The sequence below is a fragment of the Caenorhabditis remanei genome, chromosome I (assembly GCF_010183535.1).
Source record: "Caenorhabditis remanei strain PX506 chromosome I, whole genome shotgun sequence".
Lineage (NCBI taxonomy): Eukaryota > Metazoa > Nematoda > Chromadorea > Rhabditida > Rhabditidae > Caenorhabditis > Caenorhabditis remanei.
This window is the reverse complement of record NC_071328.1, coordinates 9,612,340-9,639,088: the sequence shown is the minus strand read 5'-3', so window position 1 is coordinate 9,639,088 and position 26,749 is coordinate 9,612,340. Positions and strand designations below refer to the sequence as shown.

At 39.1% G+C, this 26,749-nt stretch overlaps 9 protein-coding genes across 9 annotated transcripts; 4 read left to right on the top strand and 5 right to left on the bottom strand.

Moving 5' to 3' along the window:
* Positions 1-457: 457 nt before the first annotated feature.
* On the bottom strand, positions 458-2,275 carry GCK72_002028 (uncharacterized protein; the record flags this gene model as incomplete). Its single annotated transcript, XM_053723227.1, has 4 exons — positions 458-651; positions 697-807; positions 902-1,360; positions 1,762-2,275. 4 exons carry the CDS (start codon positions 2,273-2,275, stop codon positions 458-460), a joined length of 1,278 nt encoding a protein of 425 aa, XP_053591872.1.
* Positions 2,276-3,206: 931 nt separating this feature from the next.
* GCK72_002027 (uncharacterized protein) lies at positions 3,207-3,704 on the bottom strand (the record flags this gene model as incomplete). Its single annotated transcript, XM_003114694.2, has 3 exons — positions 3,207-3,332; positions 3,378-3,583; positions 3,629-3,704. The coding sequence occupies 3 exons, from the start codon at positions 3,702-3,704 to the stop codon at positions 3,207-3,209; spliced, it is 408 nt and encodes a 135-aa protein (XP_003114742.2).
* Positions 3,705-4,383: 679 nt separating this feature from the next.
* Positions 4,384-4,893, top strand: GCK72_002026 (uncharacterized protein; the record flags this gene model as incomplete). Its single annotated transcript, XM_003114990.2, has 1 exon — positions 4,384-4,893. The coding sequence occupies one exon, from the start codon at positions 4,384-4,386 to the stop codon at positions 4,891-4,893; it is 510 nt and encodes a 169-aa protein (XP_003115038.2).
* A 538-nt stretch (positions 4,894-5,431) lies between these two features.
* Positions 5,432-5,941, bottom strand: GCK72_002025 (uncharacterized protein; the record flags this gene model as incomplete). Its single annotated transcript, XM_003114937.2, has 1 exon — positions 5,432-5,941. The coding sequence occupies one exon, from the start codon at positions 5,939-5,941 to the stop codon at positions 5,432-5,434; it is 510 nt and encodes a 169-aa protein (XP_003114985.2).
* Positions 5,942-6,547: 606 nt separating this feature from the next.
* GCK72_002024 (uncharacterized protein) lies at positions 6,548-7,082 on the top strand (the record flags this gene model as incomplete). The annotated part of the gene is made up of 2 exons (XM_053723226.1): positions 6,548-6,806; positions 6,853-7,082. The coding sequence occupies 2 exons, from the start codon at positions 6,548-6,550 to the stop codon at positions 7,080-7,082; spliced, it is 489 nt and encodes a 162-aa protein (XP_053591871.1).
* Positions 7,083-7,266: 184 nt separating this feature from the next.
* On the bottom strand, positions 7,267-9,047 carry GCK72_002023 (uncharacterized protein; the record flags this gene model as incomplete). Its single annotated transcript, XM_053723225.1, has 7 exons — positions 7,267-7,404; positions 7,575-7,682; positions 7,729-8,016; positions 8,066-8,299; positions 8,342-8,719; positions 8,831-8,935; positions 8,982-9,047. The coding sequence occupies 7 exons, from the start codon at positions 9,045-9,047 to the stop codon at positions 7,267-7,269; spliced, it is 1,317 nt and encodes a 438-aa protein (XP_053591870.1).
* A 526-nt stretch (positions 9,048-9,573) lies between these two features.
* On the bottom strand, positions 9,574-11,068 carry GCK72_002022 (uncharacterized protein; the record flags this gene model as incomplete). The annotated part of the gene is made up of 7 exons (XM_053723224.1): positions 9,574-9,691; positions 9,734-10,158; positions 10,205-10,444; positions 10,496-10,709; positions 10,756-10,871; positions 10,921-11,001; positions 11,045-11,068. 7 exons carry the CDS (start codon positions 11,066-11,068, stop codon positions 9,574-9,576), a joined length of 1,218 nt encoding a protein of 405 aa, XP_053591869.1.
* Positions 11,069-11,806: 738 nt separating this feature from the next.
* On the top strand, positions 11,807-16,702 carry GCK72_002021 (uncharacterized protein; the record flags this gene model as incomplete). Its single annotated transcript, XM_003115018.2, has 11 exons — positions 11,807-11,852; positions 11,900-11,997; positions 12,042-12,600; positions 12,652-13,311; positions 13,363-14,319; positions 14,367-14,648; positions 14,695-14,949; positions 14,995-15,426; positions 15,470-15,930; positions 15,975-16,301; positions 16,346-16,702. 11 exons carry the CDS (start codon positions 11,807-11,809, stop codon positions 16,700-16,702), a joined length of 4,434 nt encoding a protein of 1,477 aa, XP_003115066.2.
* Positions 16,703-22,053: 5,351 nt separating this feature from the next.
* Positions 22,054-26,277, top strand: GCK72_002020 (uncharacterized protein; the record flags this gene model as incomplete). Its single annotated transcript, XM_053723223.1, has 8 exons — positions 22,054-22,619; positions 23,188-23,350; positions 23,423-23,635; positions 23,763-23,918; positions 24,254-24,311; positions 24,634-24,861; positions 25,054-25,172; positions 26,095-26,277. The coding sequence occupies 8 exons, from the start codon at positions 22,054-22,056 to the stop codon at positions 26,275-26,277; spliced, it is 1,686 nt and encodes a 561-aa protein (XP_053591868.1).
* Between the last annotated feature and the right edge of the window lie 472 nt (positions 26,278-26,749).

Below are 26,749 nucleotides of genomic sequence, written 5' to 3'. Positions count from 1 at the left end.
CCATATGTATCCTCCAAGACGATTTGTGTCATATTACAGTATCCACTCTTCCTTCTAATGTGTTGCATAATCCATTTTGTCCATTGTCTTCTCTAGTTTAATCGTTCATCATATAAAGGCCTTGGGAGCCTACTCTATCTACCATTTGCACTATGTCAAGGACTATCGCCACGTCATCTACTCATTATCGCCTGTCCACATCCATATTTGCTGTGTTTCTTTGTGCACACAGTTCTCTTCAGAAGAACAAAAATAGGGTCACAAGGGGGGATTGTAATCTCTGAGAGACAGGTTTATAATGTTTTATCAAGATATTGTACACAGTCTTTATAAGCAGTACATGTCAAGATTAGAGAAGAAACAAAAGAATATCTACATATATGTCAGAGGGGGGAAGTCTGAGTATCTACAGAGAAATTACAGTATTATGTTACATTTTGAGGACATTAGAGATAAGTTACTCTTTTGATTGAGTGAGTTCTTCACTAGAAATAATTTCAAATGAATCCGAGTCGTCGGTCTCCGTATCGGATGACGAGGAGGCGGACGAGTCTTCACTGTTGTCGGTGTCTTCAGAGAAGTCGGTCTCTACAGAAACGCCGCTAGTCGAAGTGATACCCGATGGGATCGCTTCCTCCTTTGTCGCCGTTTCTGAAGGTTCATAGGGATTAGTGAGGTTAAATGAATAGGGCAAACCTGTTAGTTGAACTTCTGGTTTCTTTTGTTGAACACCTGTTTGATCTATCATGTACGGCTTGACATTTCTCAAGAAATCGACGATTCCGTGAACTTTTCGTGTGTAGCAAGCTGAAAATATCACAATTTGAAAAAGAACATCTCCCAGTCTCATCAATGAGTTTTCTATATAATTCTCTTGAATGCCAGTTATTCCCTAACTCACGGCATTCCTCAAAGACCTTCTTGATCCATTTATCAATGTCTGTTGCCTTTTGAATCACAAATGTTTCTTTCATCGCTTCGAAAATTCCCAATTGGCGATTATACATATACTTCTGAACTCCTTCTTGTCCTGGTTTATGTTGAAGATTAATTCCTTCTTGAGTCTTCGAACTCATCGTCAACACGATGCATTGTTGAAGAGGAATCTGGCGTCTTTCCGAATCAATTTTAATATCCGGAAGGTTAACATGAAGGAATTGGTGAATGTATCTATCGAACACATATGTTCCAAACTCTCCAGTATGTCGATTCTTGGCAACAAGGATGATTTCATTCGGAAGAACACGACTTTTCTCTTTGTACATTGCGATAAGATCACTTTCCATCACTTGCGCTTCTTCTTCATCTTTCTTTCCATTTAAGTCGAGATCCTCCAAAAATTGAGTGACATCTTCAGTTTCTGAAAAATAATAATTGCTCAGTCCTAATACCGGTTATTACGCAATTCGCAACGGTGCTAATTAACTTGCATAATTTCCGAGATTGTATTTGAATAACGGTTTCTAGTAGGACAAATCATCAGGTCAACTCAACATGAGCATCGAAAGGGACCGATAAGTAAACGTTCACTGTTTAAATAACATGTCTTTTCTCACAAAATATCCTAATTTTATACTAAGTAACAATCTTAGCTATAGTAGTTGATTAGTGAAAGAAATGGACGAAATGTTGAATGTTCTTCAGTCATAATTTCTGGGAAAGAGTCAGGAAACGAGACTGGATGTCAAGGAAACTGAAAGGGATAATGGAAAAAGATTGTGAATAAAACTAGTACCCGCTTGAATTGATCGCCCTTCTCACCTTTCTCCTGAACAACGACTGATCTCAAAGTTAAAGATTTGATTGGAGTCGGTTCCATATCCACATATTTCTTCTCTTTCTCATCGTACTGCATCTTTTGAACTCTTTCTTTTTTGCTCATTGTCAACACGATGGCTCTCTTTGATTTTGGTGATGTTGCAACCAAAACTATTTGTTTTGGATCAGTTCTTTTCGCTGGATTCAGATGACACTCCTTGCATTCAATCTCATGGAAACTTCCGGATTCACAGTCGAAACGATACTTGAGTTCCATTTTGAGAACATGATTATAAGCGAAGACGACGGTGTTTCTGGTATGAGGACACCATTCCGTGTGACGTGGAGTCAAGTCGCTGTCCATTTGAGTTGGAGCACAATCGGAGCAACACATGGGTTCGAATGCCATGGTTTTGACGTTGAAACTGAATGTCTTGGAAGATCCATCAGAGAGTTTTACAAGAAGACATTTCTGATCGAATTCTTTGCAGTGTATGGTTTGGAAATCGACATCCATCGGGCTGGAATAAAAAAAACTGAAAGTGTGAAAGGGAATAATGTCGATTAAGTAAAAAGTAGAGCTAACGAAAGAAGTAAATATGTATTTAGTGGCAGACGTTTTGAGTCTATTCGGAAAATAAAATTGCAAACAAACGGGAGTTTAGAACGAAAAAGCAGAGATTTCTAGCCCCAATGAAATTTTTCACTACTTATGGAAACTCTGAAATTTAGAAAAGGCTATGAAGGATGATTCAGATGGTCTAAGTTCTTTTCAGCATCAAAAACCAATCAAAAATCATTGTTTTCGTTTTTTAAATAAGTTTCTTCGGAAAAGATTCAATTTGATGAAATACGAAGCTTTCTCATCTCTAAAACATAATCCAGTGGCAAGATGAGAAAATTCGTGAGCTGAATTCAGTTTTTTCTCTTCGATTCAGCCTGGCGACCGACTAGAGACGAGGGCAAAAGTAGGCACAGACACGGAGAGAATGCCAAGATGTCCACTGAGACAGCATTTGAAACCCAGGAGAGAACAGAGAAAAAGTAGAAGCGCGTGAGCGATGACGGAGGGGAGAAATGGCCAAATGGAGCAAAGAAAAAGAAGATTTGAAGAGAGAAAAAGGAAAAAAGACAAAGATGAGAGAAAGAACAGGGAAACGAACGGGGAAACGTCGATGATTATCAGTGTTTTTGAATTGAAAGATTTCTGGTGATAAGAAGTTTTAAGATAACAAGATGAGGAAATGCTCATATCAGATGACAGCCTGAACTTTTTATATCCATTTAATACTTTGAGAACTTGAGAACCCGTTTTGATCTATTCTGGACTTGTTGAGTTTAATGAATGTTTCAGATCTTCTGAGCTCGACTGAACATGACTCATAGACTTTAAGATACTGGAAATAAAAAGTAAACCCAAGAAAACATTTATTAATTATCATCACATTTTATTGCCTGATGCATCCCAAGAAGTTCTTGACCATATTGTCTTGAGTCTGACTTCCAGCTCCTTCATTTGTCCACACGCCTCCGTCACAAATCAAGTCGGTCTGCTCCATCGGAGTTGGAAATTGCTGAAATTACTGGTGATCGTTTTCACGAGGGTCTTATTATCTTACTTTTGCGTTGATAACGATTTTATTAGTAGCGATTTCATAACTGCACACTATGAAACCATCTGGACAAGCGACGTTAATAGAAGTACACTCTGGATAAGTGACAGTTGGAGCAGCGAATTCAGCATTCTTGTACAGTTCAGCAACATCTGGATGTTGGGTTTGAAGCCAATTAGCTTCAAAAGTTGGACGCTTGATGCATCCACACTCTGAAATTATATTTGTCTGAAACTCACAGACTCAATTTAACTTACCAGTCATTTCAGAATCCTTACAGTACTGAGAAGCGAAGATCATTGGAAGAATAACGAGAAGAGAGAAAGCTGACATGATTTTTGTGTTGCTTGTGCTTTCTATCGAAAATGTTCCGTTTTTATTCATTCTGATTTTCCCACATTTTATGGAAAAATTTGAATTTCAAATGTGACAACTAGGCAATGGAAATTAGTATTAGATGAAAGATGAAAGAACAGAAACAAAATAGGAAATTTTTATGCAGATAATTTTTTTTTAATTTTGAAGGGAAGGGAATAATTTCTTCTATCCGAAAAATGTATCAACGATTCACGTCTTCTTTTTCGCAGATTCCTTTTCTGATCCAAGGCGAAACCTCAAAAAGTTGTATTAGATTTACGAAGATCTCTACAAGACCTTCACTCTTTTTAGATGTCTTTCAATTCATGATCTTTGCCAAAACGTTCTTATCAATGTGTTTGTTTCATGATGTTGTGGTTTGATGGGTGATGAAACAGAACACAAACAAAATACCGAAGAATAACACAGTACTGAAAAGAGATACTGACTTCTCACAAATCAAGATAAAGATAATAAATTTGAATTGGCATCTTCGAAAAAGGTGGGTGAGACTAAAGGCCATTCGAGTTTCGAATGGTCTGATCTTAGCTCGGTGGGGTATAAAAAGGAGGTTGGACAGTCAGAAGAATCGCCAAATTGCTTCGTTCGAATAGTTTTGGTATTTTCTTCTGAAAAATCAAAAGCTGCATTCCAGATGACAGCACCATCTGCCCAAGCACCTCAACTCACTCGTCGTTGGTCGAAAGTTGTTGTAGAAAACCGTACTGGATCTTACTTCAAACTTCAAGTTCTTCATGAATACACTGGCGAACAGACGAATGATTCTGGATATATTGATTTTAAACCGGGAGATAGCAAGACTATATTCGAAAAAGTCTACTTCAACACTGGCCTCTTTACTACTGGAGTGGATAACTGGAAGGTTCATGGTATTCGGTTGATAGAAGTCACTCCGGATTCTAAATGGACCAAGATGATTGTGGGAAAGTACTTTATTGATGGACTCCCGTACAAATCTGGGCATGGACTGCTTGCTCAATGGAAGAAACACACACTGAGAGCTGATGATGATGGACAGGAAACTGTGATCAAAGTGTTCCCAACAGAAGTTCAATTCATTTCTCCAAGTGGACGGTCCACAACAGTTTTTGGAACTGTCGGAGAGAATATTATTCCGTTTTCTGCTAATCCACAACAGAAATAATACATTTTTCACTACTACTTTTATAACATTTGTTCTTTACAAATATGTAGTTGAATTGAATAAAAAGGTTTCATCGTAATAGCTTCAAAACACTCGGTATAAAATATAAGACCTTATATGAAGTTAAAGACTCACTAATTGCTTCAGTCTTTCTAGAAAAAAAAACCTCAGGATTAGTTTCCCAATAAACATTGAGCATTGTGAAATGTCCTAATGATGTCAGATATTAGATTCCTGAGAAAATTATTTTTAATCCGGATCCTAAATTTCATCTGAATCCATTCATCCACCACTGCTCAGTAAACAGAGTGAGAGCTGGAAAAATTATGTATTGAGCGAAGACTTTTTTCAAAGTAAATTTCCTCGGCAGGACATTGTGTATGATACGAAGGATGGCACATCTTGAAGCCAAAAAATGTATTGAGAATCCACTTCCGAACTGTAATTTAAAGTGGCTTGAATATGATATTTGAACTGTTCACTCATTAGAAAAACATCCTATCAATCAGATTTATTGAATAAACCAATTAAAACAAAATCATTGTTTTTGTTGATTAGCAGCGAGTGGAATGATATTCTCTCCGAGAGTATTGAAGGTAGTAGTAGATCTTCCACTTGGAGAGATGAATTGAACTTCCGATTGGAACACTTTGATCACAGTTTCCTGTCCATCATCCTCAGCTCTCAATGTGTGCTTCTTCCATTGAGCGAACAATCCGTGTCCAGTTGCATATGGAAGACCATCGATAAAGAATTTTCCAGCAATTGCCTCAGCCAACTTGTTTTCAGGAGACACTTCGATGAGACGAGTTCCGTGAACTTTCCAGTTGTCAACTCCAGTTGTGAAGATTCCAGTGTTATAATAAACCTTCTCAAACACAGTAATCTTATCATCTGGTTTGAAAGTTATATATCCAGAATCATTTGTCTGTTCGCCAGTGTATTCATGCAAAACTTGAAGTTTGAAGTGGGATCCAGTACGGTTTTCTACAACAACTTTCGACCAACGACGAGTGAGTTGAGGAGCTTGAGCAGAAGGAGCTGTCATCTGGAATGTTGACATACTAATCAAATAGATTTTTCGGAAAAACGGAGAGAAGAAATAAAACGAAATGAAATCACTGGTGATTCTTCTGGCAGTCGAACTTCCTTTTTATACGCCAACAAGCTCTCTCCAAGCCAAGATCAGACCATTCGAAACTCGATTGGCCTTTAGTCTCTCACACGCCTTTTTCGAAGATGCCAATTCAAATTTATTATCTTTATCTTGATTTGTGAGAAGTCAGTATCTCTTTTCAGTACTGTGTTATTCTTCGGTATTTTGTTTGTGTTCTGTTTCATCACCCATCAAACCACAACATCATGAAACAAACACATTGATAAGAACGTTTTGGCAAAGATCATGAATTGAAAGACATCTAAAAAGAGTGAAGGTTGAAAGTGGGAACGCCCACTCGGATAGAATAAAAGGGATGAGATGGCTAAGGTAGTTTTAGTGAAACCTTGGGAACACTTACAGTACTCCCGTTCTACTATTATGGTAGAGATGTGTGCTTGCTCTTTCCTAAATTTTTGTTATACTTTTTTTCAGAACTATGATCAGTATTTCGTCGTTTTGGGATTATCTGGTTTTTAAGTATTTCATCTATTTAAGATGGTAACTCCGTCGATGGAACCTCCTCAACTAACCCGTCGTTGGGCAAAAGTGACATTGGAGAACAAAACAGGAGATGTCTTCAAAATGCAAGTACTTCATGAGTACACTGGAGAACAAACCAACGATTCGGATTGGCATGTGTTCGCACCAGATGAGAAGAAGACGATGTTTGAAAAAGTATATTATAATACTGGAATCTTCACAACTGGAGTCGATAACTGGAAGGTTCATGGAACTAAAATGGTTTTGTACGAAGGTGAGTTTATTGATTGGGTTGCTCGAATAAACTTCAAAATGTTAAGGATCGGATGGTAAAGGGATCAAAGTTATCGGAAAAGTATGGATAGATGGGATTCCATATAGAAGTTGGCATGGATTATTTGCTCAATGGAAGAAGCATACATTGAGAGCAGAAGATGATGGACAAGAGACAATCATCCGAGTGTATCCGTCAGAAGTTCAATTCATTTCTCCAAGTGGAAGATCTGTTACTCAGTGGTATAGGATTGGAGAAGATATTGGAAAGCTTTGAAATTCTGATCGTTCATATTTAAGTGTAATTTTTTTGGAAACTTGCTGAGAACTGTTTTCGTATAATAGTTGCCATGCATTGAAATGGATATTAAATAAAAGTTTTCAAAAACAATATTCATTCTCAATAGACAAGTGTTGACACTTTCTACATACAAAAATACTAGTGAAATTTCCCTCCAAGTCTAGACATGAGCAGTAGCAGTGCTTACTCCTTGAGCACTCGATCCACTTGTTGTGTTGGCACTGCTCATCGATGAGCTACGACTTTTCTCTTTCGAATTAGACCCTCGTTTCAACTTCTTACCAATTTTCAACATCATCTGGAAAAAAATACAATATTTGCTCATTTTAGTTATTCCGAAGGAGTCGAGTACTTAACGGATCGGCGAGTATTTTACGAGTAATCGAGTATAAAGTTAATTAACGCTGATTCAATGAAGTACCCAACCTTTGTCTTCGAATTCTTCTTTTTGCTTTTCACTGGACTCACTCCACTCTTTCCAGGATCTCCGCCTTGGCCCTTCACAAATACTTTCATCCACTTCACAACTTCTTTCATTGTGACACGTTCTACTGGGTCGGCTGGCCAGCATTTTGTCTGAAAATACCTATTTAGTGAAATGTCATATTTAACTCCAAAATACCACAATGAAGTCAGCAAATTCCACATTAACTTCTGCATTAAAAGTCATGCGATATCCCTCTTTCAGAACTTTTGTGGCCACTTCAACGACTCTCATTCCTGGATAAGGTTCTTTTCCGTCTTCAATGATCTCCCATGCCATGATTCCAAAAGCAAAAACGTCGGTTTTATTGGTATAAATTCCACCTGAAATCGTCTCTGGCGGCAACCAACGAATTGGAACTTTCTTCTTCAAATCCATCACATATTTTGGTCCTTCACGACTCAAACCGAAATCCGCGATTTTAACCTGAAATCCTGTTTTTCAGTCGGTTCCATCCTACATATATCCCCAGTACCTGTCCACCTCCGTATAGACAATTACGTGCAGCAACGTCACGATGCAGCAAGTTCATATCGTGAATATATGCAAGTCCACAAGCTGCCTGTAGAATCAATTCGTACTTCTTAACCATTGGGAATTTTTGTTTCGAGAGAGCCGAGTCGAGAGCTCCACCATCAGCCAATTCCATGATGACATAGAGTGGCTCAGCACCAGCAGCAACTCCATAGAACTTGACAACATTGATGTGCTAGGACAGAAAGTTTAAACCATCTGGCACAATTTCACTTACATCTAAATTTCTCATCAGCCTTGCCTCTCTCATAATCTCCTTGATTTGTTCTTTGTTCATTGATTCCAGTTTTGCAGTCTTCACAGCAATTGGAACCGGTTGTCCACTACTATCCAACACTTTCAAAAGCTTTCCTTTCCACACTTCTCCGAATGCTCCCTCTCCAAGTTTCTTTGTCAAAACCACGTCTTCATGCATCAATTCCCATTTCTGACGATTGACAGCATGCTTGATAACTACTTTGATTTCTCTTTTCTGCGCATAAAGTGGCTCTTTTGTTGAGACGTAATGGGTGACTAAATCAATAATTGACTCAAATCCACGTTGATCCACAAATACTTTATGGTCTTCCGATTCACGAATCACAAAATGATTGGGCTGAAATTTGTTGAATTTGAATACCGTAATCCAAAAGCATTTAGTTATCATATCTTTATGGATTTAACAAGCTCCAGTATAACGACTTTCTAGAATTTTATTCTTCTTCACCTCTGTTTGTCCATTTCCAACAGCAGACAAAATGAAATGTCTCTTCTCTCCTTTGTTAGGTTCCGAAGTACGAATGAGATACTCTCCGGGTTTATGCAACATTTCCTGAACAGGTCCAACTCATTCCAATTCACCAGAGCTTCAAACCTACTTTAATGTCTTCTCTTGGAAGTAGACCATGGTAATAACGTTGGTTCAGCAAACCCTTATCGACCATGATTTAAGTTTTGGTACTCACACTCTTGGATCTATCGAATCTACTTAACGTTTTGGTTTCGAGACGGTTGACAGTGCTGCGATGAGTACTGATTTTGATTATGTTTATCGCATCTTTTAGTGATTTTTTATTGAACAGAAGGTCAGATTTGATAAATGATGACGTGTGAAAGTAATTGTTTCCACGTGAAATAGTGATTTTATTTTTCAAATTATTTAAACGTGTGAATATCTAGCTAGCGGAAGGTGGAATGAAGTATGTATCGTGGTAAATACCTCGCACCAGAGTTCGCCAGGAACAGACTAAAAATAATATACTCGGCTAACCAGTCGTCACCTTTGGAAAACTGTGAAATTACAGTTTCAACGGATAATTGGAATTGTAAGAATAAAACCTAATAACCACAACTTTTATGACTAAATTTTCATTGATTGATAGGATACTATGTTTTAATGACAATACAACAAGATTTGAAGTGTCAGACACGAACAGATACAAGAGATTAAAAAATAAATAATACAGAAATCTACTTTACAAGCAGTTTGACGGCGTTTTTGTAGAGACAGAAGGATAGAGCGGACCCGAAAAGCAACCAACCGATGTGCTCGAAATCCAAACGAGAAACGATCGATTCAACAAGCGTTCTGAAAAAAATGTTTAGAGGAGCGCATCGTGGGATCACCTACTCTTTTTCTGTAAATTTCTCCATCTTTTCAGATGCTTCTTTCTCTTTCCTAACTTGAACATCTTCTTGAACAATCGATGAGTCTATAATAAATGGCTCTGGCTCCAACATGAACATACTCCCGCGTCTTTGTCGGATATCAGATATAGACTGTTCATTAATCATTGTGTGAAAAGCATCATTCAAATTCGACATTTCGACAACTCGGCCGTCCTCCTCTTTATAAATTCTTCCGGAAGACAACTGATAAAATCGCTTAGATAATTCCTTGACTCGGACAACAATCAAAAACCGATTCGATATGATTTCATCTCCACCGAATTTCCCTTCTCCGGTAACAGGTATGAATAGAACGTCAACACTCGGTGTTAGTTCTGAAACGTCTCGCTTCATTGGAGTCACCCCAGTCAATTGTTTAGGGGCGATCTGAAATTATCATATCAATGTTTCACATAAAAGCTTTTCTGAGAACCTTGATGAGAGGTGGTTGAAACTCCCCAGCCACTGCTCTCGTCAGTGCCATCCGGAAAGTGACACGATTAATCGCAGACATTTCAACTCCGGTGATAGTGTTGTAAGAATCCACTCCAACACAAATCATCATATAGTGTCTCGAATTGAGAGCAGCACAAATAGCAGCTTGCAACTCAAAAGTTGACATATCCTGATAATGGTTTTGGTCGAAAAGAAGTGTCCAAATTCCACGGATTTCCTTTAAAAAAATTCTTAATTATTGCGATCATGAGACGATAAGAACAAATACCGGAAAGCTGGTTCGATATTCAAAATACTTCGGCATTTGGCTTTCATACAACTCAATAAAAGTATGAATTTCCAATTGTTTAATTTCACTGAAATCCTCAGAATCGTCTGCTTCACTCTTAACGTCATTCTCATCATCTTTTGATTTGACCTTCGAAAAAATGTTTTCAGGCATCTTTCCCGTGACCAAATTGTAGCTCGGTCCAGTCGTTACTCTGAAAACTGCAATTTGTAAAGCTATTCCTATCATGTTCAGAATACCTCCCGTATCGGAAGCTGTCTTGAGAAGAGTCATAGAGATCATCGTCTTGGAAAACTATTTTGTCGAATACATCACCATCGCCTGCAGCAGTGCTTGAGTTCCACAGATTGGAAGACTGAGATCGAAAATATTGTTCCTTGATACTAGCAATCCAAACTACTCACCTCTCTAGCCAGTTTTTGAAACGCGCCATGTTTTATTTTTGTAGGAGTAGCAGGATTGACCAAGAATAGTTGATCACCAACCTACATACAATCATTATTAAACACGTTATGGAAATTTACTTACATCCTCGTCGATGACAGCATCCATATCAATAAATGCTGAAAAAACATTTCTACGAACATTATTATTTAGTTTAATTTCCGATTGTATGATGGACCTGGTCAAGAAGAAAACTTATAACGTTAAACACATTTTTCTATTCACGAATGCAATTACATGCATTTTTTTGGCATAAAAATGCTTTAAATCGCGTTCGTGAATAGACAACTGTTCTTTGTGGGTAGGTCCATAACAAATATATCACAGTTAATGAAAACGGGTAATGAAAACATGCATATTTTTAAAAAATTTTTTCCGTTTAAAAAAATGAAAAGTGCATAAAATATCAAAGGAAAAATTTATAAAACAAAGAGTGAGTCTCGTAGCGAAAACATGGTGTACTGTAGCTGGAATGTAGGGTTTTCAATTTAGGCCGATGCATAAGAAATTAATTTTGCCCGTTTCCCATGTATGTCAATGATTCAGTCGCTCTATTTACGTCTGGAGACAGTGAGAAATTTATTTTTTCTAGGGAATATCTAAGTTTATATTTTCAATTGAAATAATCGGAATATAATAGTTTGACCTTTTGCTTTTGGCTCGCGCGGGAAACATTCAAACTGATTTCGAAGCGCGGAATGTTCCAGTGGTTCTCGTTATCGTCATTTTTGAGTCGTTGTGATGTTGATGTATTCTTTTTTCCACAATTTTCCGCCTCCGTTTTCCGCTCATCGTGATGCGTTTTTGTTGAGAAACTTTTTCACATGAATTTCGTTATTTCAGGCGATGGGGCCAAAGTTAGCCACCGTCTCGCTAGTTCTACTAACACTCTGTAAGTTCGTTGTGCCAAAAACTGATTAAAATATCGTTTTTTTTCAGTCACAAACTCATTACAACAATCCCCGTATTCATCATCAACGCCAGAATGTCCCGCCTACTACAGTGGAAGCATCGCAGGAAACTCGTGCAGCCAGGAGGTAATAACAGATAAAAACACATGTAATATGTTTGTTTTTCTCAGTACTCTATATGCGTCGACGGAATTCGACAAGCAGCAAAATGCAGCGAGGGTTTTGTTTTCTACGAAACTGGGTGTATTCCAACGGAAGACTCTCCTGAATGTCAATTAGCCGATGACACCGAGGAAGAACCTTATGAGCACTTCGACTGTTCGTCAAGAAACGATGGACTATATTCGCTCGGGTGCATCAACCAGTTCGTTAACTGTGTAGCTGGTCAAGCTTACCAAATGTACTGTCCTGACGATCTAGTTTTCAATGGCAAGACACAAGACTGTCAGGAATCGTGCGACGACGTTGAAGAGGATGTTATCACCACCACTTCTGCTGCCTATAAAAGCGATGATGACAGCGAAGGCTACGACGAAGGTTCAGGCGAGAACGAAGGGTACTACGAACCTCAACCAACTCCCGAACAACCTGATACGGTAGACTTTGACTGTAACGGTCTAGAGAACAAAAACTATGCTAATGGATGTTCTGATATCTTTTACACTTGCACCAATAACGTAGCTTTCAAGAGATATTGCCCACAAGGAACAGTCTTCAATCCAAATCAACGTGAGAGAACATTGCACTAAATAGCATTCTTAAATATCCATTCCATTTCAGAGGTTTGTGATTACGATTGTACAACGACGGTTATCACGACGACTCAACAATATGTGTCGACAACTAATGCGGATGTTCCATCAACCACTGCGTCCACAACATCGGAGTACAAAACCACTCAAGAAGACCCATCAGTGTATACTTCCACTCAGAATGATCAGAATGATTTCACAACAAGGACCACCGCATCATACGAAACCACACCTGGTTTCGATAACACCGTTCAGCCTATCGCTTCCACTACTACTCAAACTGCAATCATCTGCCAAGAAGGACAAGTAACTACGTTTGGAATGTGCTCATCTCGTTTCGATCGTTGTCAGAACAACTCTGTTCGTTCAAAACAATGCCCGGTCAACACTCTTTTTGAGTCATCGTTAGTTTTGTGCGTCTTCGATCTTCCACAGTGTCAGCCTATCACTGTTTCTTCTACTCCAACGTACAACTTCTATGGAGGAGCTCCTTCTGATACAATTGTTAGTCCTTTTGATGAGAACGTTCGTTTGAAGCCGAAGTTTAATAGACGACCCAGCTACAATTACGGACCAGTCGGACGCCCAGTTTATGGAAATCAACAAATGGAGAATCCATTTTTCATTCCGCGACATCGTCCTTATGGAGGAGACCGTCACCGAAGCTATCGCCGACGTCATAGTGGACGTGAGTTTTCGAACAATTAACGGACTTTTAAATACATATTTTCTTTTGCAGCAGTCGCTGACTCACCATTTTCCACCTGGATGCGAGGACGTGCTGCTCTAAACGATCAATTCAAGGACTACAGGCGTGCCAGATCTGGAAAAATTCAGTATGGAGAAGCCAGAAAGGTTGAAGGATCCAAAAGATTTATTCTTGATGACGAGTTCGATGGACCAAAAGCAAAGTTTGTTGAATCTAGTATCCAACACATCTTCCCAGAAGACCGTCACTCAAAGAAAACATTAGGACCAGAGGAAGACCCTGATGGGTACAAAGATGACAAAACTTTCGATGCCAAAGATTTGTTTGGGGCCACAAGAAGAAAGCGTTCTGCATACTATGGATCACAACAATCTGGGTATGGACAACACACCGCTCAAATTAGTTCTCGACAAGCTCAAGTCAACAAAGATTGCCAGCAGTACAATACTCCAACTTTCCTTACCTTCGGAGATTGCTTCGATCAATTTATCTATTGTTCTGGTAACGGAATCAACAGAATGGCCGCATGCCCTATCGGGGAGACATTCAACAAGGCTCTCCGTGCTTGTTCGGAGACTTGCGGAGTTTCTACACCAGTTGTTACCGTAACAGTTGGAACCACCCAGACCTCTGATGACTCTGTCTCGTCTTCAAGCTCGTATGACGGCATTTCTTACGCGACAACCGTTCCTTCTTCATATGAGGCTTACACGACCGATACTCCATCTCGAGATCTGGAATACACCACTGCAACATGGGATGATCAGTCGGATAGTACTTCACAATCCTGGATTGATCAGCAGTCTACAACTGCAGCCCCTATCGGAAGTCGTTGCTCGTCTGTTCCATCAGGACTTTTCTCCATAGGATGTTCGAATAAATATATTCAGTGCTCCAATGGTGCTGCAATCGTTCGTTCTTGTGGAGGAAGTCTGTTTTTTGACCAGGAGAAACAAGGATGCGATTATAAAGATCAAGTACCTGAATGTATGTTAATTATTTGAATACATTTCTTTTACGAGATTCGTTTTCAGGTGATCGCCAAGAAATTACTACATACTCTCCGATTGTTACCCAGCCGGCAGATGATGAAACAACTTATTCTCATGGAGAACCACCAAAAGACATTCAAACTACAACCATTTCTTCAGTAGGAGATCAATGCGCTTATGTGTCTTCTGGTCTATACTCTATTGGCTGCTCGCAGAAGTACATCATGTGTTCGAATGGTGCTGCTATCACTCGTTCTTGCGATGGAAATTTGTATTTCAATAAAGCTAAACGAGCTTGCAGTTCAAAAGAACAAGTTCTTGAGTGTAGGCATAACCATCTCATGATTTACGCTGAATCATCTTTTTTCAGGTAGTATTGCCACTGTCTCCTCTGATGATCAGCCTACTGATTCATATGGTTCACCATCTGATGATACTCCAGCAACAACTCTTAATCCAGTTGGAGATCGTTGTGCATATGTACCATCTGGTCTCTTCGCTATTGGCTGCTCTCAGAGATACATTCAATGTTCTAACGGGGTTGCTACGGTCAGATCTTGTTCTGCTTCGTTGTATTTCGACCAAGGGAGCGAATCTTGCACCTTCAGGAATCAAGTTCCAGAATGTAACTTTTAAAAAACCGCATTTGATATGTACGCCTAAATTTCAGGTCAATCAAATGATTTATCTACTACCGATTCAAGTCGAGATGAAACTACCACATCGGGATATGGGTACACTGATGAATATTCTTATCAACAGTCCAGTACTGCTGTCTCCGAGGAACAATCATCAACTACAGCTGGATATGATAGTACCAACAATTCCAAGGATCAACCAAGAACATATGCTCCTTCTGTTGTTCCTTATGATCCATCTGCTCCTGAGAAAGAAATGGATGAACCAGAAGATGCCTGCGCTGGATTATCGGATGGGAGTCACGGTCAAGGTTGCTCTTCTTCATTTATCATTTGCTCCTACGGTCGTCTAGTCAACTCCGTCACTTGCCCGCTGGGACAAGGATACGATCCATCAGTTCAATATTGCCGGACGTTCAGTCAGATTCCACCTCAAGCATGTGATCAAGAAAAGACAACTACAGGTATTTGTGTTCATGCGAGCTTATACTTATGAGTAATTTTTAGATGCTGGACTCGCCCAGCCACTGCCATACGCTACCTTGGAGGATGTACTTTCAACCACCCAGCCCACAATCACAACTACTATCGGTAACGATGAGGCAGATGTGTCGTATACGACCGATAACTCTGAAGGATATACCACTACAGCTTCGTACGAAGAAGAATCTTCTGATGTTACAACTTATGGAGAATCTACAACTCCAACAGAGGATACCACTACAGAGTTTGCCAGTGATTCTTACACTAGAGCTGATGATGAAGAAGAAGAGGATGGTTATGAGCAGAAGTGCACTCTCGGATCTCGAGCTTCCACTGGTTTCTGTGTCCAGGCTTACTTGGAATGTACTGCTACTGGGTTCGCTGAAAAATCGTGCAGAGTAGGAAAGCTTTTTGATACTCACGCCAACAGATGCGTTCCCCGGATCGCTTGTGGAAAGGAGGCTATCCGAGACGCAATCAAAGATGTAAGTTTTCAATCCATCTTTCTGATTAGATGGCTACTTTCCAGGTAATCGCAACCACCAATGTTCCTACCAAGAAGTTTGACGGAAGATGTGCTCATATTGAAGGAGATGGAGTTTTCGCCTTAGGAACGTGTAGCAGCAACTACGTTCTTTGTTCATATGGTTCTGCTAAACTTCAACACTGTGCTGGAAATCAAGTTTTTTCAAACGCCAAGTCTGAATGCGTCAGCCGTGATTCTACTTCGGAGTGCAACGTTTCATTGAACCCGCCGGTCAAGAGCTATTACAATAACCATGATCAATCAGCGTATTGCGACGGAAAGGCCGATGGTCTGTACGGAAACAAGAGAGATTGCTCTGCAATTCTCCAGGTATTTGAAACTTCTCGATATCAATCCCAATTATCATTTTCCAGTGCTTCGGAGGTGAATTATTCGAGCATCCATCTTGTCCATCGAACCTTGCCTTCAACGAATTGATAGGAAAGTGCGATTACCCACAAAAGGTCAGCGGGTGTGAGAATCACGGCAGAACGGATGGTGTGTGCACTGAGCATGGATCGTTCATCGCCGACGTCAACAACTGCTCCGTCTTCTATCGTTGTGTGTGGGGGAGGAAAGTTGTTATGAGATGTCCGTCAGGCACCGTTTTCAATCCAGCACTGTCGGTCTGCGATTGGCCAAGTGCTGTTCCATCATGCGGTGGTTCATCTACTGACAATCACTCTTCATATGGCGCTTCTTCGTACAACGATGATAACTCGGGATATTGATAAGTTGTTCTAAACACCCCATCCCACAAACTATTCTAACCTTATCATGTACTAACTTGATTGCACCCAACTTCCTAAATAAGGATTCCCCGTATATTTATCCCCCTTCACCCTCTCGCATCCCAACTTTCATGTTGCCATAATAATCTGATTTATTTGCATGCTCAACGATGCCTCGAAGTTTTAAATTTTGTTAAATAAATCGTGCGAGCTCCGAAACTACATTTACGCATCAGATAGACACAATTCTGATATGAACAGGTCGCCTACCCTTTTAGTTTGATAACAATCAAGTTCGAAGGTATCAACTGTCCGTAACCAGTCTCCAGATGATTCCTTCACCCCTGATATTCCGGTTCTGAAACCCGTTTTTCTGTTCTCGTTCTCTTTTTGTATTCCCGTGGAGACCATCAAAATGACCCCCAGAGTGGTAGATAGTTTCTAGTATTCTTCGTCCTTCCCCGATAGAAATGTAGTAGTCGTTGTTGGAAAGGGAGAAACTTTTAGTGGGGTTGAAAAGAGAAAAGAGACGTCGTTTTCGACACGGCGTCAGATAATAACGCATGCGTTATTGTAGTCGTCGAATAAGAGGTACTGTACCAATCATAGAGACAACAGACATCAGAATATTGAACAGAATGAGAAGAAGGAAAAGAAGATACATACCGCCCATCCATCGTCATTTCCATTCTGTGTGCGCCTCTCCGCTCACAAAACTTTCACTTCTTCTGCCTATGCCTCTGATTTTTCAGTGTTGTTTTCATCGTCATTTCGATCAATCGACCATTTCAGAGGGCGCAACGTTTTGAAAAGAGAAAGAAGGAGAAGGTAGCAATCTACAGTATCCCACCTGCCTACGCTATTTGGTTCTCGATTTTGTTTGTTAGAGAAAAAGGAGAGAAGAAGTGATGTTGGAGGAAGAAGAGTAGAAAAAATACAGAAAAACAACCACCGATGAGGATGTTAAGGTGCAGTAACTAAATGGAAAACTTTTAAATTTCTGAAAAACTGCTTCTATAAAACTACACTAACCAATAAGTTGAAACAACGAGCAACGATGCTCCGAGTTGGACTTCACAGATTTGGCGGTCAACTCAAAATGTGAATTCGTTCTAATTGACAGATTTATTGAAAATCGTCATTGAAAATTATAAGACTATTCACGTCCGGAAAAGAACGTTATTTACCTCTATTCGTTCACCGAAAAAACTGTTTTTCCGTTTTTTTTCCGGACGTGAATAGCTCCATTAAATAGTGTTCATTCAGTTTAGCAATGGAAATCATAAATGCAAAGATGTCAATTCAATTTTTATTAAAACAACATTTATTGAGCCGAATGAGAATAGTTCTGAAATCTTTAAAAATTTAAAATTTTAATTATTTTTTTCCGATTCGAGGAGTAGAGTTTCCTGAAATGAATAGATTGTTAAAAACTAAGAAGAAGAAAAAGGAAAAAAGATAAAAACTCGAACAAAGTAGAGAAAGTAAAGTGTAGGAGGTCAATTTCAATTTCGGGAACAGGTTTCGTCGATTTGCCCTTTCGGTTCGACCATCTCCTAACCAGAAGACGGACGGTCATATTGGACGAAGGAGGAAACCGGTAGTGTCTCGTAACCTGGCTAACCATAGCCATAGACAGCGAGGTGGGATAACGAGAAACCGGATTTTTCGGAAGGAGAATGCATGCGATTTAGCAAAGAAACGAAAGCTGAGGATCAAGATGCGCAAAGTGGAGATATTGATGGGAGGGTGCAGAACAAAGAAGGATTTGAACGGCGAGAGACGGTTACAGAAGGCTCTGAGAATTCTGCGAATTTCTATCAGGCAATAGAAGGTAACAAACTGTTCTGTTCAAGAACAGAATTTTCGAGAGAGAGAGAGAAGATTTACGCAGTTCACAGATAAACAACTTTCGATTAATCTATGTCCTACCAGAAGGAATGAGGTGTGTCTCTAAGTTTTGGTAAAATAGACAATTACAGAAAGTCTTCATTTTCTGCGTCACACTTTCAAAAATTAGGTTTTGGTACTGTAGGTTGATCTAGAGAAATTTAATACTGAAAGTAGTCATTTATAGATGAGGAGAGTTCATTTTGTGAATGGTTCTTCAAATAATTGTCGTAATTTGTATGAAAGGTTCATAAAAAACGAGTAATTTCCTCGACATCCAGATTTCAAGGTTCTGAAGGAACCAGATTTGTAATAGAAGAGTTAGAGTTGGAATATTTCAGAAATGATTCAATAGTTTCTCTTCTCTCACGCCGTAAGCTCAATTCTACAGTAATCCCTTCGATGGAATATCCCTGATCCTTTCACTCTCTGATCATCATCATCATCATCATCGTGACCATCACAGTCATCCATTCACATCGTCATTATTGTTGTCAAAAAGGAAAATAGATGATGTACAGTATCCCAATTGAAGCTTCTTCTTCTTCTTTATCAGAAGAGATGAAGCTAAGATGAAGTGATAAGAAGAGAGAGGTTGATGAGAGAATATAAAGAAAGAGAGAGAGAAAAAGAAGAAGTGATAAAAAAGATAAGGGGATCATCATAAAAACTGACGAAGACGCTCCAAAATGGATTGATAAGGAGAAGAAGAGAATGGAATCTGGCCTAATTCTTCAGAAGAAAGGATCAATAAAGAGAAGGATCAGTCTTGTGTTGTTATCGTAAGAAGATATTCGACAAGGAGATACTTTTAGACATTTCCACTCCCCCTAACAAACATAGAGACACACAAATAATGGGCGGGGCATCTGAATTGAAGAGCGAATCGGTGAATAGTGGGCGGGGCATCTTTTGTGAAATTTCATCTATTTCTCTCTCTGTTTCCCGCGGGAAGAAATGAAGAGAGAGTGAGAAAGCAAGCCTCCCTCTCTGGACGTCCCGGGGGCCGGTTTTTCGTGTTTGCCAGTCTTGGTCGCCTCAGCAGCCAGCAGCTGACGGCTGCTTGGGGTGGTGGCTACTCCCCTCTCCGATCTACGACTGGGCGGGTTCCAGAGGCAACAGAGGGAGAGACTGAAGAACCGGATGCTTGTGTATGAGCGCTCCTCTGATCTACCGCGGCGCGGGGCGCACACCGGTTCTTGTCCAGTCTCTGTATTGGAAGAGAGGACGAGAAGCTGGACCACCATCTCTCGACAACTTCTTTTGCCTCTCCGGTTTTTTGAGGCGAGAGGTCCCCCGATGGCGGGTCCTGTTTTTGACCCACCGGTTTCTAGTTTTCGAGTTTCCAGTTCCCAAGTTTCTAGTTTTTCCGTTCGTTCTCTCTCTCAACCCCCCTCTACTCTCTCTCTTATACTTTTTTGACCTCTTCTCAACCCTACCAAACAGGTTGCTTTACCTGTCCTTCCCAATCAGAAAGATACTTGATCTGAGTGTCCACTATTGAAATTGTAATGAACATGAACGATAATAACTTATGTGGGCTTATGGGAGAACGGAGGGAAGAGCAGATCATAATGTAACATAGAGACAACTACAGATTCATTTGAACTCACTAGAAGAATCTGATGAGGTCCACAGGCTAAGAAATGAAACTCTTGAAACTCTTATCACCGGATTTTGAATAATCACAGCCCCAGGTAGTTCCGGTTTCGATAACTTCCGAATTTCGGCTCCCTAAAATTCCTTCAGTTATCGAAGAATCTGCTCCATCCATTTCACCAAATGAGCTCTCAATTCGGTCTAGTGATTGTTAAACTTTTCAACAATTAGGTCTGCCAAAAAAGCTTCCGATATTCGTCAAACTTTATTGAAAACCCTTTCCTACTCAATTTTCCATGTTTATGCCTTTGTATATCTTGGTATTGATAATTTTTCTTTAAAAAAGTTATTCGTTTGTGAAATCTCTGTTTTTAGTTTAAGTTCCTCTCATATAACTGTTGTTGAACATCTACTGTTCATAGAATTCCAATATTTCGCAACTCCGAAGTTTTCGAAAACTCTCAAACAGTTCTCATCTATTTTTGGTCAATCGGTGGTCTCCTGACGGTTCTTTCTCTGAGTCTCCTTCTGAATATCTCGTAATAACGATGGTCCAATGATAGCAGTTCTCAATTTAAAGCATATGCAACACTTACAGTACTCTGATTTTCCAAGTTCACTGTATTTTATGTTTCTGTCGTTATCTGTTTTAATAGTACAGCTCATCACAAGATTTAGATAGATTTCCAGTATTCCTAAGAATATTTTGTATTATATTTCCCTTCTTCCTTTCCAACGTTTAACATCTAATCTTTCCCCCATTTCCCTAGTTACTCCCTAGATACCATCCTCGCATGAAACTTCTTTTACATCTTTCTCTTCTTCTAACCTATAACTAATAATTGGGTTCATTGCACCTGATGCTTCATCCTCTTCATCTTTCACTTCTTCTTATTATTATTCATTTCATCGACCACATCATCTTTATATTCTTCAGGAGACATAGTTTCACTTTTACTCCAATTCCTCCTCTTCTCCTTCACCTTATTATTATTATTATGACATCGATTTTCCTTTTCTTTCATTATTATTATTATTCTAACCATTGTTCTTTTTCCTCTTTTTCAACTTTTCAAAATTCTCATCTTATGACGTGGCAAAACGATGTCTTTTGTCAATGAAAAAAGGAGGATAACAGTGGAAGAAAATGAAAGAAAAACAAGCAAGGTCACACTTTTAATGAAGAAATGAGGGATGAAATGAAAGAAGGAGGAATAAGAAAACAGGTTTCTAGTAGGTAGAAGAATGGTACGTTCCTTTTCTGAGGAGACAAATGAAATCGTGTGTTTTTAGAGAAGACAATGAGACACACAATCAGGGAAACGAATAGAACTTTAAAGAATATTGGTGAAATCAGTTGGGGATAGGTCAGCTAATAGTAGAGAAATCCAGGGATAAAAACAATAAATGACTGTTCTGCAACCTCAATAGGGAGGACTGTCGAGACTCAATCCTTCAAAACTTGTCACAGTTGTTGATTCAAACTAACTCAACTTCTTCTTGGAACCTCATCATACCTGTACAGATAATAATTACTGTAATGAAACGAAACCTATTTTCTTTCTTCCTCGGCTCTTCTCAACAATATCTTTCAAACTCTACTCATTGAATCTCGCTTCCTGAGCTTTCACTTACTCTTTTTGAAGACATCCCAGTGTTGCCAAAACCCATTGAACAACACAAAATTTCATTTTGAATCAATATTTTCTTTTTTGAACAGATAGTTTTCCGTTTCTCCCCAATTCATTTTGATGCTATTTTTCTTCAAAAACTCCACCCTTTCTCATCGTGATCTCCTCTTATTCAATTCCTAATTTTCTTCTCTTTTTCAGAGATCTAGAGCTCGCTCTCTCCTTTACACAATGTCTCAATTCCAATTGGAACAGACATCAGTAATTAAAACTGCACCGCCCGGAGGTCGTCAACTCGAATTTCCGAAAAATGAACCGTTGGACATAACGTCTTCAAACATTCAAGATCTCACAAAGATGCAAACATTAGACGGTTATTACCAGGCTGCAATTCCAGTCCAATCGTATCATAGAATGTATGAAACATCGTATGCAACACCTCAACTGATATCATCTCAAGCAACTCCGAATTTCTATTATACGAATACAATTCTGACGAATAATATTCAACAACAACCCGATTGGGGACGACAAATGGATACATCAGCATACTCGAACGTTGCATATCAAAGGAGTTCAACAAGTCAACAATACCAACAAATATCTGAAAATGAGAGAATTGTATTTAAAGGAGGAGATATGCCATCTCCAGTGGACTCTGGAATTGGACAAGATATTAGTTTACTGGCGAATACGAAAGAAGAGTTTTTTACCAATGCCGATGGAAGTAATATGTTGGAAAGGAGTAGTGAACGAACATTGAGTCATCGAGATTCACCTCTTATTATCCCAAAAATGTGAGTTTTTCATTTTGAAGTTTCAAAAAAAAAAGATGAGGTATAACATTATGTCCATCCGATCCAAATAAAAAATGAACCCCAAAAAAAGCAATCCGTTCAATTGTCCACATGAAAGTTCTCTTTTTCAACAAATCTATCCCTGCTACAATTTTTATTTTTCATGAAATTTTTGACATCGTAAAAAAGTAAATTACCGAACCCATCAATGATGACCAGTTTGCAAACTAGCCGTCATTTCAGACTCCTGAAAAACCCTTCGATCCAACTTTCTCTTCTTTTTTCTTCCACATAATTTTTTATGACGTGGCAAATCGGATCTCTCATTCTCTCTTTTACAATCCAATTACAATTCTGTCCATTGTCATTTCGTTTTCCCATAAAAACTCCCTTTCCATGAATTTTATGATTCGAATAAAATCAAAAAATTTCTCTTCCAATTCCCAATGTTTCACAATAACTTTGACTCATTGTCGCAATATCCGATAGACAAAAATAATAAGCTGATTAGGATGAAAAATACTGAAAAATGCATGGAAAACCGTACGAAATGGTTTCATTATTTCAGACACAATAATCTCGGATTTCAATATGTTTTGGAAGCTCCAATTTCCACGTCAGTACGAAGAGATGACGATCGAATGACATATGTGAATAAGGGACAATTCTACACAGTATCACTGGATTACATTCCTGATATTAGTAAATGTTTGAAGAGTCAAACTGTGAAAGTGAGTTTTTGATTTCAGATTATCTAGACAAAGATTGAAAAACTACTCGAGCTCAAGATTTCCATCTTTCAGAGTCAACTGATGGTTGTGTTTCGAGAAGACAAAACATACGAAGAAGAGATCAAAACGTGGCAGTCATGGCATGCCCGTCAACACGTTTCGAAGCAAAGAATTCTGGAAGTGGACAGCAAAAATAGTTCAGGAATGATCGGACAAATTGAGGAAATTGGAAACAATGCAGTGCAGTTTTACTGGAATCCGTCTGATCAGAATGGGGGAGTCAAGGTATGAGATTAGATGAGATTCTGTTGAGCACGGAGACGGAGGAAGTCAGATCGTCTAGCTATCTGCGTCTTATCTATGGCCACACTCTCTTCTTCTATTTCGATACTCATAATTCCATTTCCTTCAGATTTCGATAGCTGTCCAATGTCTTTCCACTGATTTCTCAACTCAAAAAGGTGTCAAAGGTCTTCCACTCCACGTCCAAATCGATACATATGACGGAGAAAACGACAAGACTCCATTCCATCGGGGATACTGTCAAATTAAAGTTTTCTGTGATAAAGTGAGTTTTCGCCCCTAGTCATTTTCTAGTCAAATTCATTACTTCATTCCTATTCAATTCTTTTTGAAACTAGGGGGCTGAGCGAAAACTTCGCGACGAAGACAAACGAGCGGCCAAACGAAAAAATCAAGGTACAGTAATCTCACTCTTTCTACATGTCTCATTATCTTTTAACGTCGTTTTCGTCTTTTACTGAGTAGTGTCCAGATCAGCTATTAACCAGAAAGTCCGTGTTGTTTCTTTGTCTTCGTCGTGTCGTTTTCTTGTCAGTGTTACAGTAATCCTATCCAGCCAACGCTTTTATATGTGAGTCCAACGTCCATCACTTTTTCTAGGGAGCTAATCGAAAAATGTTGCACGAAAATCGACGAGATGAGAAGAGAAGAGCACAAGGTAATGTTTGAAACTTTTCATTGATTGTCCCTGTTTATGCTTTTAATAACTCATCATCATCTCTGTTCTAACAAAATTTAAACCAACCGAACTTGACTATACCTGTGTACCTTCTTTGAAATATTTAACTCTACATGTTACATGTTACTTTAACTCTTTTGAATACAGTTAACATCCGATCATCTCAAATCCGCTCTGTTGCACAACTTACTAGTTAGCAATGGAGCGTATATTGATGAACAGCTTTCGAATTTTACTTTCTTAATGTTCTAACCCTCTCCACCATATCACACAGTCATCAAACATTTCACCCATTATTCAGAATTCGCATCTGCAGGAGTTCTATCCGGTGGAAGAAAGAAGTCCGATGGAGAATATCATGAACAATGTGAACGAAGTGAATTCTATCACATGAGAGAACTGGATAAACCTGCTGCTCTTTTCATTGCTCCAGAAGAGTTTGATAATCGATACGTGGATAGTACAAGTCTAAGTTTTGATATGTCTGAAATCGAACCAATCGCCAAAAGGCCTCGACCTTCCGAGCGGAGTGAGTTGATTGTCCGTGATGATGCAAGTGCGCTCTACGGTTAGTAGTACGTGTGCACAGTAGAGCGCGTTTGTTGAATGCTCTGAGAATGGAAACACGCTTTATTGAGCATAGGAATGGTTCAATGAAGCGAGTTTTTATTCTGAATATGATTGTGATATAAAACAATATTGGAATGAGACAATATTTCAGTAATGCTGTATGTCCGAAAACGAGATGAACAAATCTATCAACCCCTCCACGTCGTTCCATCATCTCTTGCTGGTTTGGCATTGGCGATTGCCAATAAATTCGGAGCTGATCCTGAGAAGGTAAGAATACTTTAGGAATTTAATTGCTCCCATAAGTTATTAGTTTCATCTGAAGATTTTACAGTTTTGAGTTCAAAATGTATACATGAAACCGGTTTCATAAGTCTCTCAAACCGTGTTTTTCTTAATTTCTAGCTGTTTTTTAATGAAAAATCCTTGTCGAAGTGTCCCACTCTACTCTCTCAAATCCCTTACTCATTTTTTTCTCTTCCTCTCTAGACTCCATTCCCAATCGCCAGACACTTTCGGAGTCCATCTGTACTTAACCTTTTGACCACCCAGTGTTATGTTGGTTTAGAGGTTTTTGGTTGAGGTTATTTCGGGTGCTCTCAGTCTTATTTTAACTCCGAAAAAGTGCATTTCTCTCATCTTTCAAGAGACATAGACATAACAAAAGAGCAATAAATCGGAGTTTTCTGCTCACAGAACTCTAGAAAAGAGAGAGAGAGAGGGCGAGCCGTTGACCGTTCCGTCGGCGTGAGGTCACTCCGATTGCTAAGAATAGCTCTCTCTTTTTCTCTCCGATTGTTGTGTGTTTTTGTTGGTAAGAACATTTGAATGACCCCCTCCCTTTGGGCTCTCTTTCTCTCTGAACTTTTCTCTGTTTATTTCGAAATTCGATGCGAGACAAGAATAGAAATGAGAAGAGAGAAAATAGAACAGTTCTTCTTGAGGGAAAACATAAAGAGAAGAAGCTGGGAAAGAATTTTTGTGTTGCACATAAATGGGGGGATATTTTCGAAAAAAGAAAGGAAAATATATGAGATTATGAAAAAGAGGAGAAGGATGAAAAGTTCAAATAAAGAAGAGTAACTGGAGAGAGAGAAAGGGATCCAGAAGGAATGAGATGAGAGAGGGGATTGGTTTTAGATGAGAATAAAAAAACGTAATAAAATCTATGATGCAAATCTATAAATTTCAGATGTCCGGTGTCTATAAACGGTGTGCAAAAGGAATAACAGTGAAAGTGGACGATGAAATGCTCCGTTTATATTGTAATGAAGATACTTTCATCATCGACGTGGAGCATGCAGCTGATGGATCAACAGCAGCGACATTGATTGAAGTTGCTGCCCCAAATCAGAATGCGTATTCCAACTCATAGTTGACTGACCTATTAAGGTTTCCCTTTTCTTTCCCTTTTCTTCTTTTTCTTCCTCACATTCAGTCTTTCATTTCTTTCTGATCTCTTGCTCATTTTCCTTCTCTTTCATCAATTTATCTACCGTAATCGCCCTATTCGTTTCTAGCCGTTTCTAGCCTCCGCCACCTCCGCTGCACCATCTCTTTCCATCCGAATCACCCCACCTTTCCAGAGTTTTCCGGTTATTCAAGTATATCAATAATCCTAATTATTTTCAAGAAATTCGAAATTCTCGCCGCCTAAAATAGATATAGAAAAATCATAATCCATGTAAATTAATAAGCACAGTTTTCCAGTTTTCCAGCATCAAAAATAGTATTCAGCACGAGTTTTCCCCACTTCCCAATTACCAGAAATCTTTCATTCTTTTCCAATTTATGTGATCGATTTGTGATATTTCAGAATTCACTTGTTTCAGCCCTATTCTCAATAC